This window comes from Rhynchophorus ferrugineus, unplaced genomic scaffold (assembly GCF_030347505.1).
Source record: "Rhynchophorus ferrugineus isolate W39M unplaced genomic scaffold, kcgeb_rfMv2 rfM1, whole genome shotgun sequence".
NCBI lineage: Eukaryota > Metazoa > Arthropoda > Insecta > Coleoptera > Curculionidae > Rhynchophorus > Rhynchophorus ferrugineus.
The window spans coordinates 44,405,671-44,425,924 of NW_027472580.1; the positions used below are offsets into that span (position 1 = coordinate 44,405,671).

Below are 20,254 nucleotides of genomic sequence, written 5' to 3' on the forward strand. Positions count from 1 at the left end.
TTTTTGTTTTTGTATTGTAAATTATAGTGTTGGGTAAAGTTGTTATGGTGAAATATATCGTAACATAATAGCATCTATTAGAGTACTGGCTTTTTGTTTTCTTACACTGAAAGCAAACTTCTGTGTCTATTAAAATTCTGTTTACCTGTTTTATTCAAAAGTATATGGTGCATATTATTTTTAACATTCTACCTGGAAAATCATTAAATAATGTACAATTAAAAGGTTTTAAATTTACTTTTTTTTAAAGATGCTTGACAAAAAATATGTTATATTATCGACATGGTAATATCGTGAGATAAAATAAAAAAGATAGCTCAAACAACTACTGACATATTAATCAAACAATTTTCTGGGGCATGCCTTGCCTCGTTTGTTCATATAGGAAGATCTGCAATTGAAGGTATAAAATGAAGTTGCAATATCTTAACTCCTGGTAATAGATCCGCCGTTAGTATGGAATTAATCCTCTTCACAATTTCCTAAAGGCAAATGAGATGAAAAAAATTAACTTATGAGCACTTTAAATGATTTGTCAAGCATACTAGCCGAGGGATGTATATTCTTCAATCCATGAACTCTAAAAGACCCAAAAAAAATTCCAAATTTTCTTCATTAAGTATTTATATTTATATCATATATTTATTCGGATAATTACACATTTTTTTTTAATTTAATGATGAACTCCGTCAAGGTGATGATTAAATGTTTAATTCACTTTAACAAACTTGATCCTACTTGGGCTATAATTTAAGTACTATTTAATTCCTGAATTGCTTTGCACCAAAATTCTTAGTGTATTGAACTTTGGTTAATCCTCTCTTCAATCGTTTACAATCAGGATAATTTTAGTGGAGTTTCAACTATCAAATAACTGATCCAAGAATAAAAGTATATGGCCGTTTGTGTAGTTTCTTTCAGAAAGCGATTATTTCAGATTATAGATTCAGATATTTCAGTCAGTTTGGGATCTTTATCAATAATTATATCAATATTTTTTAAGACAGCCAAATACTTCTTCGAAGGAAAACTATTCTGCATGCTATATATTCTGGCTGCAAATATATTCATGATTTCTTCTGTTATATACCTGTAAATAACAATATATATGAATACAAATTCTCTATATAAATAATTGTATACGTACCAGGTAAAAGCAACGCTAAGTGACACACACATACATAATCTAGCTAACTTGGGTTGTTTCTTCCGAGGAAAATGACATCTGGTTGGAACCGAATACACTGGATACACAACATTTTTGAGAATGAAGATGCATTATAATCAAATACTAGTGATTGCAATTAAGTCACAAAAATGCTGATCGCACTCAATGTTAGACAGAGAAAAATGTCGTCATAAACAAACCATACAAACAAACAATCGGGTTATAGAAATTAGACAATCAAATGCCTTTGAAATTCAAATAAACCAATCAAAAAAGTGGTCCCAGAGCCAGCATTAATTGGACCACGCAAAACATCACAAAACATATATTGGACCACACAAAACATGGTCAGTAGAATGTGACGTCAGAGGTTGGTCACGCGATGCCGATGAAATCCTCAATCAATGAAATGCTTGCCTAATAAAATATTATCTTTACAGGTTCCTCTAATGGTAACTGAAACTGACCAATGAAATGCAGCGAAATGACGTTCTCAGCGCCTTTCTACTGCGACCACGCAAGACAACCACTCTCTATGTTACTCTATGCAAATAAACAATAAATGCCCTATAGAAACGAAGTGAACCAATTAGATACGCGATAGCGACATCTAGATGTTGGACGTTGCGAAACATTTCGTCAAAATTTCCTATAAAATTAAATCTCTATTTCTCTGTGATTAAATCTTCCCGCGTGCTCACCGGTAGGTGTTTTGTCAGGTTTGGTGACGATACTATGGCTGTGAGACGGCATTCGATCAAGTACTGTTTTGAACATTTTGACTAAATCCTTGCCCTAATGAAAAAACGTTTGTTCTTTGAGAATAGTTCGCTTCATTGTGGATCATGAACACAACGCCTATCAATTTCTTTATCCGAATTACCCATATAATACATTTGTAAGAATCAATCTAGTAAGCAATGCATGTTTTCTTGTACCTGCAATTGTTTAAGATTTATATTCAGTTCAAATTTAAATGTTATCAAAAATGTTTTATGATACGGGGGGATTTAAATATAAATGGTAATTTTGCAAAATAAATTTATTGGTCAATGGTATACACAATCTAAATATTATTCAATATAGTACCTCGCTGCTTTATGCATTTTTGCCACCGATTTGGAAGCTTGAATATTCCTTTTTTATAAAAAGTTTGAGGACGAGTTGTCAACCAACAAAACAAAAACAAAACATAATCCCCTTGAGTAAAAAAAAACAGTTGCAAGCGCTTTTCCGGCTGAGGGACGGGTTTTCGCTTTGACTGGGCAGCCTTCATCCTTTCTTCGCCACTCCCTTACTCGCCATTTTTGATTCGGAAGTGTAATGATGATCCCACATCTCATCACAAGTGACGGTACGCCTAAAAAAACATCCCCTTTTTGTCGAAATCGATTCAGATGTCTTTCACTGATCTCCGACGTGATCTGTTTCTGATTTTCGGTCAAGTTTATTAGTAATGATAGATTGAACATTTCCATAGCTGATACCTGATAATTCTGTTGAGATTTCTTCAATCCTTAACCGGCGATCACCTTTAACAAGCTCTGGAACATGACTTTCATTTTCGACGCGTTCTCGTCCATCCCTGAATTCTCTGACCCATGTATACACTTGATTCTGAGACAGTGTAACATTCCCAAACTATGATTTCAAACGAGTGAAATTCCGATAATGTAACGCCCTCATTGGTTTAAAAATTTATGATGATGCATTGGGCAACAAATATTATAATTATATTATATTGCGCTGAATATGAATGCTGAATATTATGATGCGGAAACAAATATTATATTTTTTAAATGATCAATTTATCCAAATAGTTAGAATAACTTCCTATATTAAAAACTAATGCGCATAATGGATCTGGTGGTGAGACCAATAGTGGCAATTTTACTTCCGGCACAACATAACGATTCAACGTTGTACCTATGCCTAATGATATTGACAAACGATTGTTATTTCTTGAATTCTATATGATTTGTTGGCACCATAATCTATAGTTTATCCAAAGAAGTTTTGAACATATGTCATTTAAGGTTGCCATATCAGCTCTGGGTTTTAGTTCAGTTTGTTTTTGATATACCACAAAATTCTAATCTAAATAACATAATAAAACAAAAATATTGTTCTCAAGTATAATTTATTTTAACACTATAATAGATCTAATGCATATATTATCGAAGGACTTAAAACTATAGTTAAGTACACAGTTATAATAGTTTGTAGGTTAGGGTTGTGTTTTATTATATTTACCTTTAACTCTTCCGTACCACCTATGAGTTAGAGTTCCAGGCGCATTTTTATGTAGTTGTATCCCCTGGAGGCCTAATCCACCTAATTAAAAATTGTATATCCAAGTAATATATTTTACTTTCATTAGAGAACATATTTACTTTTTACACTTAGTTATTGTGTCCTTCGGTACAGTGTTTCCTTTTAAAGACGTTTTGATATGACTTTATATCTCCTTAGTTTATTCTATTACTGTATACATGTTATCTGTATACATGTTTCATGATAAAACCAGATTTAATCACTGCATTCTCCTTAATTCATTTGCCATATCTGCAAAAGTTACTATTCTTTCTCTCCTGACACATTTTAACCAAATGCTCTTGTATGTATATATGAATGTATATATGAATGTATGAATGTATATTCTGAACAATTACACACATATCTATGTACATATGCACTTAACAGCATTGAATCATATCATATTCAGAAAGTTTCATTCAAATGAATAACTAAGCTGTTAATTTCCAATCTATCTAACATTTTTTCACAATTCCATCATTTGTCAGTGTCGAGAAATTATCTTTATTGTTTAATAGATTATATATTCTAATCGCAAAATAAATTACCTAACACACCTATAACATTATAAACAATAGAAATATCAATCCTTTGTGATCGTAAAACTGTTGATGACAGGCTGTAGATGATCTAAATGGTTCCAAATAGAAAGCAATGCGCATGAGCAGTTTTAGGCGAGAGTTGCCCTTTTAATGGTCTCTATTGAAAACATTGAGACACTTTGTATGGACAAACAATTTTTATTTATTTTTACTATTTCCAGCTAAGCAGCGATTTCAAATTTATCAGAACAAGCAAAGGGCCAAAACAAAGTTTGCCGGTTTAACCTCTTATTATCATCACTAATTTTTGAAGACAACCAGGCGAATTATACAAGCTGATTCGGTTACACGAATCGAATTTACAAACTGCAATTGGTACTAAAATAGTCGTAGTGATGACATGAGTTCGTTGCTATTTTGGATGTCATAATGGAAAAAAAATATTGTATAGCAGGAAACAGGCATAAAACAAAAAATGCTCCTCCTACTTCGAAAAATATTCAGTCAGTGATAATCAAGGCTATCCCTAAGCAGACTATATTCTATCTGCTTTTAACCATCTTGCTTTTAGAGGTGAATCAACTTAATTCAAACCTTCTTACATTCTCAAAAAGGCAAAAAAGGCTCGATTAACCAACATCATTTTAAGCGTTTGTTGTACGTTGACGGAAAATTGTATACATGACGAGGCTTACCAGTCAACCAATATGTATTTCGAAAAGAAGATCGTACAGTAGTAGCTATTTCTGGAGAATCTCAACCGTATTCGGTAAACTTCGGTAGCTTCAACACAGCCAATCTAGATTTGACCATAGCGTTGATACGAGCATTTATGGAGGTCTTCGGGTAATTTATTGAATGAAACTATGTTTCCCTTAACACTTTATTAATAACACTAACTATTATACAACTAATTAACTGATAAAAATGTATAAATGTTTGATTATTAAAAGGATGATTGTTGATTGAATGTAAGATGCTTGGACGTCGAAAGCTGAATGAATCTGCTGTTTTTCTATTTTTCTGCGTGCTCTTGATCGTCAATCTTATTCTGTGGCCAGTTCGCGATAAGAAGAAGAGGCCTGACGTCATCAGACATTGTTTTGTAAGGTTAAGAATTGTTTATAGCTTATTTGTTCTTGAACTGATTTTTTTACTGATAATTTTGATTATGAATGGTAGGCAGTAATGGATAAATCATCGGTTTGTGAATATTGTCAAAAAAGCTATTACGACACTTTTAATCTAAGCAGACATATGAAGACATTCCATCCAGGTGCGTATCCATTTAATTTTAATTTCAATTTTGCAAATTGGATTCAATCCTATACTCGAATTCTTTATATTTTAGGCATAGTTAACCCTGCGAAAGTAAACGTACAGGTAAATATGATTCGATGTCCTTTATGTGAATATATCTCATCAGAATCACAGTTCGTTGATCATATAGTCATTCCACAGCATTAAAATTGAACAAGAAACATTGAAGTTTGGCTCGCTCGAAGATTTTTAAGGACGGGGCCCCTATTTTGGTTTGGTATTAGTGTATCAAAGTGTTAGTGTACAGGAATTAGTGTATCAATATGAGTGTATCAAAGAGTGAGGTCAATGTTATTAAAATCAGATAAAAAATAAGATTGCAGCTAAACTAGCTGTTAAAGTTCAGATGGATGCTATAATGACAATTTGAAAACACTATATTTGTTGACTCATAACTATTTATAGGACTATTTATATTTTGGAAATTGGCGACACTGTTGTCATGCGAGTCTATCTGACGGTTCCATCGTAAAGTTTGACATTTTTGACGATATACGTACTCCGAACACTTTGTCGCACGGACGCTATTTGTTTATTTTATATATAGTTGAAAGTTTCGTCTAGGCAAAAAATGGAACTGATTCGTGAACATTTTCGTGCGATGATTTTTACGATATTCGATGTGGATTATCACAAGAGTGCATCAATCAACTTGATTTGACTTTTGGCGATGAAGCTCCATCAAAAACCACCGTGTATCATTAGTTTAGTGAATTCAGTCGAGGTCGTAGTTCGCTGTCCGATGAGTTTCCTGAAGGTCGTCCAAAATCGGCTGTTGCGCCAGCAAACATCGATGCTGTGTGCGAAATGATTAAGCAAGATCGTCATGTCACCTATTGTGAGATTGAGGCATCCCTAAGCACTGGTTCCACCAGCATATATGCGATTTTACATGAACACTTAGCTATGCGAAAGTTATGTTCGCATTGGATCCCACACAATTTGAAAATCGCTACAAAAAAAAGCTCGTGTCAATTGGTGCAAAGAAATTCAATGCTTAAGAAATTCAATCGCGGTCCTTCGAAAGACGTTTATAAAATCGTGACAGGTGACGAATCATGGATATATTCGTATGAGTCCGAAAGTAAGCAGCAGTCGACTGTATAGGTGTTCCAAGATGAACCAAATCCTACTAAAGTTAAACTGGAAAACTGGTCATATTGCAACAGTGCCTCTAGAGGATCGTAGAACAATAAATTCTGATTGGTACACAACCATTTGTTTGCCAGAAGCCTTCGGTGAAATAAGGAAAACAAACAAGAGACGCCGGAATGTTCTTCATCATGACAATGCGAGCTCTCAAACAAGAGAATATTTGAGCACTCAAAACATCGAATTGATGGTCATACGCCGTACAACCCTGATTTGGCAACCTATGACTTCTTTTTGTTTCCATCCGTGAAGAATGAACTGCGTGGTCAACGATTTTCATCGCCTGAAGAAGCTATTGAAGGGTTCAAAAATTATGTTTTGAGGATACCTCATTCGGAATGGAATAAATGCTTTGAAATTGGTTTAACCTATGCAGAAGTGTATCGGTCATCGTGGCGAGTACTTTGAAAAACAATAAATATATATTCGCAACTTAACTATTGATATTTTTTTCCTATTCTCGAAATATAAATAGTGACCCTTGTAAAAGTAACGCTACGAGTGTTGAAGTATAAGTAAATGAGGTCAAAAATACATGTTAAATGTTTAGTTTGTGTATACCATTGATCAATAAATTTATTTTACAAAATTACCTATTATATTTCATCCCCTCTCGTAACAGCCCACTTGAAAAGTCCTCGGCCTGACACATAGATGGCGCTGCTAGAATTAAATCCATATGTTTTTAGTTAGCCCTAACTCTGAAACGATGTGTGTATAAATTTGACAGCTATCGGATCATTAGTTTATGAATTATAGAATTCTGAGTGAAGCAACTTTTCTTATTGTGAAAAAAATGGATAAAAAGGAATTTCGCATGCTGATAAAATATTGCTTTTTGAAGGGAAAAAATAAAATTGAAATAAAAACTTGGTTCGACGCCGAGTTTCCGGACCCTGCCCCAGGAGAATCAGCCATAAAGGATTGGTATGCTAAGTTTAGACGTGGTGAAATGAATACCGAAGACGGTGAACGCAGTGGACGCCCAAAAGAGGTTGTTACCGAAGAAAACATTAACAAAATGATTTTGAATGACCGTAAATTGAAATTGAATGAAATAGCAGATACTCTAAAGATATCAATTGAACGTGTACATCATATCATTCACGAATATTTGTGTATGGGGAAGCTCTATGCAAAGTGGGTGCCGCGCGAGCTCACTTTTGATCTAAAACAATGACGAGTTGATGATTCGGAGCAGTGTTTGAAGATGATCAAGCGTACTAAACCCGAATTTTTACATCTTTATGTGACAATGGATGAAACATAGCTCCATCATTTCACTCCGAAGTCCAATCGACAGTCATCCGAGTGGACTGCACGCGATGAACCCGCTCCAAAGCGGCTGGTAAGATTATGGCGTCTGTATTTTGGGATGCGCATGGAATAATTTTCATTTACTACCTTGAAAAAGGAAGGACCAGCAACAGCGACTATACCGTTATTGGACCCTTTGAAGGAAGAAATCGCCAAAAAACGGCCGCATTTGAATAAAAAGAAAGTGCTGCGTCACCAAGACAATACACCGTGTCACAAGTCGGTGAAAACGATGGAAAAAATCCATAAATTGAGCTTCAAATTTCTTCCTCATCCACCGTATTCTCCAGATCTGGCCCCCAGCGACTATTTCCTGTTTTCAGATCTCAAAAGAATACTCGCTGGGAAGAAATTTTCGTCGAATGAAGAGGTGATCGCAGAAACTGAGGCCTATTTTAAAGCAAAGGACAAATCGTACTACAAAAAAGGTATCGAAAAGTTAGGGGATCACTATAATCAGTTTATCACCCTTGAAGGGAATTATGTTGAATAAAAAAAATAATTTTGCAAAAAAATGTGTTTTACTATGTTAAGCCGGGGACTTTTCAATTGACCTTTTATAAGCCACAATCTTAGTTTTTTTGTACCTGCTCTAATTTAAATCAAAAAGATTTAATGTTAATCATAATAAATGAAGAGCAATATGATACGTTAAAAGAATATAGCCATGAATTTATACGTATATATTCTACATACAGACTTAATACATATCGACTTGAATTGCATTCATTGATTTTATTGAATGAATTGCAAGAGGGGTTTCCATGCTGAGATTCGATAACGAAACGATGAAGATATTTTTAGTGTTCTGAAAGATATATTATTGAGTAATTTTAAAGATAAATGATTTTAAAAATAAATTATATTTATTAACTTACATGATTTTTTCTTTTTCCTTTTAGAATTAAATATATTTATAAAAGGTTAAATGACTTAGACACATATAAGCTTAAAATAATAAACAGTAAACTTAGTTAAATTTAAACTTGAATTTCAAGTGAGATATTAGGTTAATTTGTGGATTAATTCCAGTATACGAATAATAAATTGTGTATTCAAGATATTTTATTTATATTTTATTTTCTTCAAATATACGTATAATTTTCAACAAATGGCAACGTTGCAAACTCAAACCCTTGTGCGCATGCGAAGATTATCCATAACTAAACTCTTGTAACGTAAAGGCCAAAATGACAAAAGGAGTGAGGATGCACGTGATTATGACAGAGGAAAAGGACTAATTAGCCAAGATTGTCATGATTTTTTAAGGAAATAAAATGTAACATAATAAAATGCGTTAGATTCAAAAACTTATAATCTGGACATTTTTCCGACAGCACGGAATTGTTGGAATATATTGATAAAAATCCATAAATACAAAATTATTTATGGATTCTTTATCCAAATCTTTTTGTGTCTTGAAAATAAAATTATATTTCCTAAATTATTTCAACTCTACAAAAAATATTTTTGTCCTATTTAAATAGGGACATTTCATCAGTTCTGGGAGAATTTTTTAAATAATTTGGAGATATTTAATTAACTGTTTTATTTTTATACATTCATTGATTTATATTAACTTAATGTTTATAATGTATATATTAATATAAGGCAAATTATTTTTTTAAATATTTATATCCCCCAACAAATACCCAAAATTGCAATAAAATATTTACAAAAAATATCTTACTGAAATCCTATATTTAAATTAAAAATAATAAAAAAAATAATAGATAATATTACAGATACAGATAAAAAGTTATAGGATATATTACCAAAATATATTGCGAAAATATATTGCATATAATTGTATATAAAGCATGAAATAATTTTATAAAATGTTTTAAAGATCTTAAATAATGTAAATCTCGGGAATTTAAATCAAAATCTTTGTTAATAATATTTATGTTCTAATAATAAAAATAATAATAAATAATATTTATTGGAGACTATTATATATAATTAATTAAATATTGTTTACCATATAAAATTCTAGTATAATAAAATAAATTCTCTAGTATAATGTTATTGATAGTTAAATTATTTAATGTATTCAGAAATAACATGTATGTAAATTAGCCATTAGAACAAGGAAAACTAAATTGATTTGCAATTGTTATTTGTGAAAAAATCTAAATCAATCTATATTTTACTGTAAAATTAAATTTTTTGTAAATTTACTAGCATAATAATTAAATTATTAAAAATATTAAGGTGTCAAATATTTATTATAATTGAATACAATATTTGTTAAGTCTTCAAAACTGCTAAATGATATATAACTAAATTATAGAAATACATCAATATTTTGTATTACTGGTTGCACCTTTAGATATAACTAATTTGCTGATAATTTTGTTTCTAAATTTTGACGTCCCTGGACTTACAGTTGTATCAGTTTCTGGAGATTTTGGATCCATGAGGGCTTCCACGCTCTGGTTGTTTTTGTAATCTGCCTGAATAATTATTTCTAATGCTGTAATGAATAAGTACAATATTTTGTAAATCTAAATTTAAAAATAAAGAATCAACACACTTAAAATGCTCATATTTTTATTCAACGTTTTTACCTTTCTGTAAATTTATCGCCTCCATATCCTGGTTACTAATAAATTTTAAACGTTTACGAAATTTTCCAGTAATTTTCGTTCTTTTGTAATCAGCTTCGATCTCTTGTTTAGTTCTTGGGACTCTTATTCGAATACAACAACAGAAAAATACAACTAAAAGTTTAAAATATCAGGTGTTGTTATATAATACAATACAATGATATGTTTATTTGAGTTTTATTTCTTCAACTTCTATAAAGTTATATGCAACATATATGATACAATGATATAGGCAACTTAACATGCAGAATTATTTTAAAATAATTTAATTATTATCGAAATAAAAAATTTACTTATGCAATTTTTTAAAAATATCAATGTTTTATTGTGTATTTTATATACATACCTAAAATACCAAAAGCACCAAGACAAAAGAACATAATATGCCATATTCGAAATTTAAGCCCCTCAAATGCTGCCTTCTCAATCCAGGGTTCGTTTTCTCCATTCGGGTTGGCTTCAAATGTTGAAGACATATTTCTGTTTATATTTATTTACTAGTCATGTAACATTGATGATATATATTTTATTTCATACTACAATAGCACGAAACACGAAAACACAAGGGGATGGCACACTAAAAGCGTCGTCGCGAGGGTGTATAAAAGAACCTTGGGCTGTTATTCAACCGCGCCCTTTTCCATAATGAAGTAACACACCCACGTCTAATTTTGTTCATTTATTTTATCCCTCATAAAAAAAACGGTTTAATTAAACGATTCTAATCAAGTTTTTTGATTAGAGTTTTCTATGTTGCCAAAAATGTTGGAATGGTGAATGTTGTAAAATATACTGATGCCAAACCGCATTTTATTTAAAGGTAAATGTGTGGGATGCCGTGAACTATTAAACAACATTGATAGAATTTGAAATACGCGGGATGGGGTCCGCGCCCGTCCGGAAACAGCCGATCGACGCCGAAGTGTCAGAAACGAACCGCTCGTACTGCGGTTAGGAAAGGAGAGTTCTTGTAACTTTTTTGTTTTTCTCTAGTTATAAATAATTAAAAAATCGCAAATGTGTTGCTCATGATAATAATGGACTTGCGGTTAACAAGTGTATTAGTGGTGTTTGATTGTTTGTGATTGGTGCGATAAAATAAACGTTCAAACTGGCGACCGACAGCGGCAGTGGCAAGTCAAACATGGCTTCTTCAGCCCGAATTATTCAAAGTAATTCGGCCTGGTTTCAGAAGAAGATAAATTTAAGGCCTCAACATCGAGGCGTACACCTAGTTACTGAGGAGATTTTGAGACAAATTCCTGAATTGTCACAGTTTGCGATAGGGCTCTGTCACGTCCAAAGTAAGTTATTTTACGCAGATATTTTAATTTTGACAGTATTTTTATGGGACAAAATAACATCCAACAACTAACAGTTACATATATTTATTATATTTTTACATGTCACACAATCATTTCAATTCGACATCCACATAATATACTATAAGTAATAAAATTTATCTTTAATTACTATTCATTATATAATAAACATAATTCACTAATGTAGATCAACAACTATGATATATTTTATAATTTTATCAAAATGTTGGACTTCAATTGGATATAAAAACATATGGATTGAATTGTTAAACATCACTCGTGTCATTGTGTTGAGACAGGGATCTGTCAGTTTTTATATTAACTTTTACTAACTTAAAAACCATCAGAAAAAAAATAAAGGGACAATTAACATTCTTTAGAAGCCCACTGATTATTTCTCAGTAAACACTGAATAATTTATGAACGAGTGACTCGCAAAGTTCCACACATTAGACGATGACTTTTAAAATTATGATTTAGCTATGAGTCTAATGATTTATATATAAAGCTAATAATAATATTATATCACATATACTCTAATGATAACTATAGTAAATAATAAATAACTTATTATTGCTTTACATCATTGCAAATTTGTTTTAAATATAACAGTAATGATATTTTTTAGACCAATTTGCTTCATTTTCCAACCAAATTAATATTATAGGTAGTATTGCGATATTACGTATAATTAATATATACAAAATTGTCATATTCAACAAGTTTTATATTCATTTTTTATTTGCTTTTTATGCTAATTTAACAATATTATTTAGTCAACAATTATAATTTATTGAATAGTACATTGTTTAATGATTATATTTTAGTTTAAAAAGAATTAGGATAACACTTAAAGTAATTCTAAACACTTTAAAATAAAGGATTACTAATTGTTATTCTTATTTTTAGTACTTCATACTAGCGCTAGTTTAGCATTAAATGAAAGCTGGGATCCAGATGTACGAGATGATATGGAAATGATGCTGAATAAAATTGTTCCAGAAGGATTACCTTACAGGCATTCATGTGAAGGACCTGATGATATGGTATGTTAAATGGATCTGTTCAGTCATATTCAAATAATTTGAAGCTTTTTAATATTTATCATTGACAATAATATTTTAATATAAATTTACATAATTTACCCAGCTTTAAATAAGACTAAAGATAGCTTTTTTGAGTAACAGAACAATTGCAGAATAATAAAGAATAGTTAAATAATTGAAGCCAGAAAACATATATATCTATTTTTTCAATGTTATATATGAAAATTTAATTATTATTTATTTTTATTATTATTTAATTATAATGATAGACACAATTATATTAGTATATAATAATATTCGGACAAAAGTCAACTCGTTTTAATTAATATTATAGGATTAATAGATATTAATACTAATTACTAAAAACTCCCCTCATAAAGTACAGAATAATTTGTAAGATATCATATTTTACTTGATCATAAAACTGTCATCAATCTACTACTTTTATTAGTGATTATATTACCCCTCTAATAATAGGAACTTTCATTAGAGGAAATCCAGAAATATTAAATATTGTATATTAAAATTTTACTTGAGACTGCTATTATTTTTTCGAAAACTTAGTAAATTAAATCAATTAAATAGTTTATTTTAATAATTGTTAATTAACTTGTTGAATTGAATAATTAATGGTTAACGATCATATGTATACATATCTAAATAACCAACATGATTTATAAAAAGCATTGCAATGAGTATAATAAATTATTTTGTTAATTTAGCCAGCTCATGTGAAAGCGTGTTTTCTGGGTTCCTCCTTAACCATCCCTATCACCGAAGGCAAATTGAACTTGGGTACCTGGCAGGGGGTGTGGCTCTGCGAACATCGGGACCATGCAGGATCGCGAAAACTCCTTGTCACCCTCAACGGATGTTTGCGTGATGCCAACTGCACGCCTCTTAGTCCTGTCAGTCCCATGGCCAGCACCAGTAGTTAGGGAAAGCACTCGGGTCACTCTCTGTCCAAACACTGAGAGTGATTCCGAGTGGAAGCTCTGATTTAAAATTAATAACTCTAATAATAATAAAGGACTAAAACAAAATTTACTTAACGACAATATGTACATAGGTGTACATTGTATAATATTTGGGTTTGGTCTAGGGGATATTAGTTTAAGAGGTATCGGATGATTATATTGTTGATTTTTCAAGTTAAATATTTTGTATGGAAATTTGATTTTTTACATCTATTTGTAAGAGTTATGGTTTAATAAATAAGTGTTCTTTTCTTCAATATATTTACCCTGTTAATATAATTTCAACTATGTTTTCACTAACATTTTCAGAAAAGAAACTTTATTCTCTATCTTAGGTGCTGCCCATTAAAATAAGAAAGCAACATATTCATAGTAGAAAATGTGTGAGAGTTAGATTATATTGTACTGAAGGAATGATAATTCATTAAAAAAAATCAATTTCTTTTGAAAATGTTTTATAAAAAAATAACAATGTTGATCTTTCTGGTTTCTTGAAAATGCACCTATATGTGTCGTTTGCAGGTATACCTAAATCACTTGTATATATAATATTTTGTAACTAAAATACAATATCAATTTTATGTTCATACTAGAATTAAATTTATTCCTTTATAACAAATTTTCTATTCATTTAATGACTTGCGGTTTTACCTAAGGAATAAATTTATCGCTAACAAGAGCTTTTTAAAGTTTCTTTCTACTTAAAATTTTATATATACACATTTATTATTTTATGGGACATCGTTGGTATTGCTTCAAACAATTAACAGTCCTATTTTCTTTATTTCATTATAATAACACTATTACTTGTCTATTTATATTATTTACAAAAATATAAAGTAAACATTTAATTAGTGGCTGGTCCTTTTTGAGTTATTGGTAATTTAAACTTAAAAAAATTACTCCAATTATTACAGGTACCAAGTAGAGGGACAATAATAATAATAAAAGTTGTTTGAAGCAAGTTTGAATTAATGTGTCCCAAATTTTTTTAGAAACATTGTACATAGTAATTTAGAAGGTTGTAAATAATTGTGTGATATAAGGACTGATGTGGGTCGTCTTCCTTTTTTTCAGTGTAAGTTTTGTTAGAGATGATGAAATATCTGAGATAAATTTAAAATTGACACCATGGATTTATGTTGACATATCTGTATACAAAAGAGAAGTAATAATTTAAGAGACGAAATTTGCAAAGAATGAATCGATATTTTACCATCTTAACAATTCCCGTTTAACTTTTACCATACAACGACTATATTTTTTCACGTCTTTATTTTCAAAACTAAAACAACAGGGTATAAAGTTGATTTCTGTGTGTCTGTACGCACATCAACCACGCGGTGTGAGAAGAAAAATGTGATTTAGACATTCCACTTCTCTATTTTTACCTCTACTTTCTTTTGGAGTTTATTTCAAACTAGCGTGAATGTACTTTTTTTCACTTTTGAATGTTGCACATTGTTATTCACACCATTTTTAGTATTTTTTTTTCTAAAACTAAATATCTCTTGAGTTGTAGAAAAGTAGCATTTCTAGGGATACAGAAACAATTATAAAAACCCAACATGCTTGGCTAGAAAAATATTGTAAATGCCTGAAACATCATATTTGGTCACAGGCTCTTTCAGCTCCTGCAGTATTTTTCATTTTATAAAATTATATTTATTGTAATGAGCTGATCGAGCATTAGTTGAATCAATAACACCGTTACAAATTTTCAATTTATTAGAAGGTATTTAGGTTGATATTTAAATATTTCTAGAGCTAATTGGTAGTTTTCCGGATTCTATTTTAGGAAATATCCAACGGAGAGATGTTTAAATATTTCTTTATCAATTGTCCCTTTGTTTTGCAACGATTTAACATCTCTTCAATGTTCGTCTTGTTAGATATGAAGTCAGATTTTGTATATAGACGTTGAATTCAACTCCATTCTTTAGCGGCAAATAGAGAACGTTAAAATAATTTCGATAACTTGTTTTTAACTTGTACATTAGCTTGTATATACGTGACGCCATATCGAATAGTAATAAAGAATATTAAAATGAATTTAAATGATGTGCAAGATGATTTAACAAAAAGAAAACGCCAAATAAACCACAAATAACGATCAAGTTCCTAGTTAAAAAGCGCATTTATTTACTTTGTTTTTCTTTATAGCCATGATATCTAATAAATGTACAATGGTCGTCAAAAGTCTACAGTTTGCCTTGATCATCTTTAAAATTGTGCACACACGCTGTTAGACTATTTACAGCATCCATATTTTTTTTCAATTGTTGCTTTTGTTGACCATTGTATCGCTATGCATTGGCAAGCAAGATTATTATAAAATGAATGTATTGACTTATAAAAGAAAAAGTATCATGGCCTACATTTGTTATAAATATATTTTTTATATATTTTGTTTTCAGTTTGAAAATATAATTTTGTTTGTTTCAGTTTTCTTTTTTATTCCCATTTTTTATGTACAGATGAGTTGCAATAATAAAATATCGCACAAAACCTGTAAGTTAAAACCTGGTTTCACAATTGCGTCAGTTTAATTATGCATTTAATTTTAAATCTAATTGGAAATAACACAGATGCAGATGCGTTTCTTTTAATACCACATACTGAATAATTGGAGATTAATATGGTTATAATTTAGACAAAACAGTGTAACGCAAATCGACTATCTAATCGATAAAAAGCGATCAATTTAGCCGGTTGACGTTGACATGCTGATGAAGTACGGGTAATAATAAAATATTGTAAATTTGTATTATGTCCAAATATTGTTGCTCGCTACGCGATCAGTTCAAAAAGCTGAGCGTGCTTGTTACGAATGTACCTAAAAAACACAATTTGGGCAAAAATACGGCTTTGATTTAATAACACAAACCAGTGTTGATATTAACAGGCTCACGTTTTACTTAACCCTGTAACATATTTATTAACACGTGCCTTTTATTCTCCACTAAAAAACCAGAGCTATTTAATGATATTAAAAAATATTTTTATAGTATTCACTTATTTACATTTTAACATAGTTATTAATAAGAGCTATAATGTATTATTAAGAAATCAGGTTACGTTCATATAATATTTGAATCATTTCTTCTAACATATAATTGTTCAGGTGGAGGTTGTTAAATTTGTTACAGGCTTTGGTTAACCCTCTTGATTACTTTTTTGATGTTCTTTATTAAGTTTTAAGCTATGATCATGAGCTTGTTAGAGTCCCAATTTCGACAAGAAGATAAATAATTTCACCCATCCGTCCTTTAAAGTATAACTAATCTTAAAGTGTAAATCGGTAGACTTATATTTTCAACAATTCAGTTGAATCACCTCTAGCTGTATTTTTGCCTTTTATTTCGATGTCGATCGAATGGATATTATTGAATATAGGTCACTGCCACTATTGCAAAAACCTGTATATATTATTTGTTTTTGATTAGTTTTTTGGCTTTGCTCACAGATTTAGTTGGTATGCGACACGATTCAGCGTGCCCCCCGCCCCATGTACTCAATCATGGAACGTTTCCTCTTCTCAAACCCGATTACACAATAAAACTCAGTGTTATCCTAACATTTCTTACATCGTATGTACATTAGTTATTGCATATCAAATTAATATATGTATACTGATAATTGTTTCTGTTTAACGAAATATACGGCTTAGTTTAAGTTAGCTGTGACGAAGTAACAAAAGAAAATCTGTGGGTAAATAGTAAAAAACTGATCTGTTGTACGTACTGAGTACTAAATGAGGGTGAGATTTCAAAATATGATCAGTTGTTTTGTACCACTGATCAGGCGTTCTATATTGTATCTAGCGCGTAATTTGCATAAATGAAATAAATAAATTATATTAAATAATTGGTTTTACTTAGTACTAAGTTGTATCTTTTGTTAATTGGATTTGATTTCCAATAATTTAATTGAAAGTCAGAGGTTAATAGATTTTTATGGAATTTCATATAATTGTCTTTGTACATATTGGTTTTCGAGCCAAATTTAACATTCAAGGCAAAAACAAACACTTTAGTCATTATTATAGTGTTTTATTTCTAGCCTAGATAATAAGCTGTCGAGAAAAGAAGTGAAGTTAACATTATTTTTATTTTAACAAATGTCTTAATTTGAATCTACCATTTAAAGGTAAAGGCTAAATTAAAATAGTAATTGAAAACTGTCAAATAATAATAGAAGAAATTATAAAGAGGTTATATACTTTATATGCAACTCAAAATATTGGACTCGAACAGAAATTGAATATTTGATTATCAGATGAACTGAAAGACATTCATTAAACACAATAAATAAATATGTGAGATGTATATACTTCATGAAAAGTGTAGGAATTAAAACGAATACCTTAAATTTACTTTATAAGAAAAAAGTAACGACTTGTTGGATTGACAATGCGAATGATGCTGGAGACCCAATGTTAATATTCTATTATAATCGAAAACTTTATATTGTAATATGCGCCGTCGCTCATAGTTGATTTATCTGATGTAAGTTAAAGATTTAATTTTAATTTTTTTTAATTAAAATAATCGCTTTCTTTTATAAACCTAGAAAAGTCAAAGAAATAAAAACATATTCCTGTAATTAAATGTATTTTAGAAAGCAATTAACTGAAAATTTTGTTTCCATATATCTATAATCTTGTATAATGATTTAAAAGTTTTGACAACAAACTGATAATCAAACTTTAATAGAGGAATGTTGAACTACAAAAATAAAAGCTTTGAAGTCGTGTGTATATAAATAGCCTGCATCACTAGAAATTTGTTAACTAAATATTGTCTTGGTATAGGAAAAAGGAGTTTCCACCATCTTAGAAGGTCGACGTCATTTACCACAAGTTGTCCGCTAAAGATTTGTAGAAGAATATCATCTCTTTTACCCATCATGTCCCTCAAAAACAGACGTTTACGTTATTATTTCAGATTATTTCTTTTTTCCAATCATTTGTTTAAATATCAAGTAAATCCAAAATGTACCGTCGATATGATCGGCTCTTTAGTCAAAGTATTTTTGAAAAATGTAACGGATTTTATTCCTATGTTCAGAAACTAGAAAAACGTTGATACATAATAAATTTATAAAAATAAACAATATGCGTTCAATTCAACCTAAAAATCAAAATAAAAAATCATTAGACTATTATCTAAATAAAAGTTTGCTAAGATCTAAATAAATGCCCCTCACGGGGCTCAGATTCTTTTTCGGGGAGTGACGCCTCCGGGGCCCGAGTCATCCCTTAAGCCAAGTTGTAATGCGACCCGTGACGATGGATGAATGGCAAGTGAGGGTTATCACTTGTCAATAACGGATCCTACGGAGTACCTCCCGTCCCTCTGTAGTATTTAGGGTTACTGTAGCATGGAGAACTGCTGTGGCGCACTTGTATTTCTTCCATACTCGTGGGAACAATATGGCCACAATAAAACTTTCCGATTTCCCCCCCTTATTAGGGTCGAAAAGACCCCGGATAGCGTCTACATATTTAATAAAACAAATAGAAGATACAGAATTTGATAAATTTTATATAATTAAACGGTTAGAAGAAAATTTCACGAAAGTATCTCCCTTTTTAATAAACAAAGTCCTAACATCCCAAATTGGCGAAAACCTTGAAATAAAAAAACTTAAAGATGGTACTCTGCTTGTTCAGGTAGAAACAAGAAGACAATCCGAAAAGATTATCCAACTAACATCTTTTCATGACTTTGGAGTTGTTGTCTCTCCCTCATTCCACCCTTAACTTTTGGAAAGGAGTAATAACCAGCCCATATCTCATGGCTCAACTTGGAAATCACAGCAGTCAAAACTTATTTCCAATTTCCAATGATAGTTTGTAGTATTTATATACTACCCTCCTATTTTCTTGATCCAAATGAACTTGATGGTCTAATAACTCAGCTACCTGCTCCGTGCCTCATTGGTGGTGATTTCAACGCTCATCACCCGACTTGGGGCTCTGTTCATCCCAATTCTAAAGGTACTGTAGTCAATAATTTTTTACACAATTCACAGATGAGCATCTTAAATTTGGGCTCCGCTACACATATAACTCTTTACCCAGGCTCTCAATCCTCTATTGATTTGACCCTATATTCGCTCTTTTTATTTCCTAGAGTATTGTGGACTTGTGCTGATGATTTATATGGAAGTGATCATTTTCCGATAATAATCCAATCACATTCAAGACATCGCTATTCTTCTGATTCAACAAGAACTCAAGATACACCTAAATTTCTTTATTCCGAAGCTGACTGGCATCGATACGAAGTTTCGTTCATCGTTCCTTTATTTATTGAAGGCGATGCTGATGGAAACTTAGACCGTTTTATCATAGCTATTACATCTACAGCAAAAGAATCAATCCCAATCAGTTCTTCAAATTGTCATCCACCTTCCGTACCATGGTGGACCAGATAATGCAAAGAAGCCAAACGAACTTCATGGAATACCTTCATAAATAA

At 31.0% G+C, this 20,254-nt stretch overlaps 2 protein-coding genes and 1 long non-coding RNA gene across 4 annotated transcripts; 2 read left to right on the plus strand and 1 right to left on the minus strand.

The window, feature by feature from the left end:
* The first annotated feature begins 5,155 nt into the window (after positions 1-5,155).
* Positions 5,156-5,608, plus strand: LOC143193893 (uncharacterized). The gene is made up of 2 exons (XR_013005131.1): positions 5,156-5,302; positions 5,378-5,608. It is a non-coding gene; the product is annotated as an uncharacterized LOC143193893 (long non-coding RNA).
* A 3,741-nt stretch (positions 5,609-9,349) lies between these two features.
* LOC143206815 (uncharacterized) lies at positions 9,350-11,048 on the minus strand. Of its 2 annotated transcripts, none has more exons than XM_076419552.1 (3): positions 10,771-11,048; positions 10,386-10,538; positions 9,350-10,291 (listed from the first exon to the last, which is right to left on the minus strand). In XM_076419552.1, the coding sequence occupies exons 1-3, from the start codon at positions 10,898-10,900 to the stop codon at positions 10,116-10,118; spliced, it is 459 nt and encodes a 152-aa protein (XP_076275667.1). In that variant the 5' UTR covers positions 10,901-11,048; the 3' UTR covers positions 9,350-10,115. The 2 variants fall into 2 exon arrangements, with proteins under 2 accessions (XP_076275667.1, XP_076275668.1); XM_076419553.1 differs by having other exon boundaries at positions 10,025-10,322.
* A 291-nt stretch (positions 11,049-11,339) lies between these two features.
* LOC143206814 (UPF0047 protein YjbQ) lies at positions 11,340-16,213 on the plus strand. Its single transcript, XM_076419551.1, has 3 exons — positions 11,340-11,728; positions 12,656-12,792; positions 13,515-16,213. The coding sequence occupies exons 1-3, from the start codon at positions 11,569-11,571 to the stop codon at positions 13,728-13,730; spliced, it is 513 nt and encodes a 170-aa protein (XP_076275666.1). The 5' UTR covers positions 11,340-11,568; the 3' UTR covers positions 13,731-16,213.
* Positions 16,214-20,254: the final 4,041 nt, after the last annotated feature.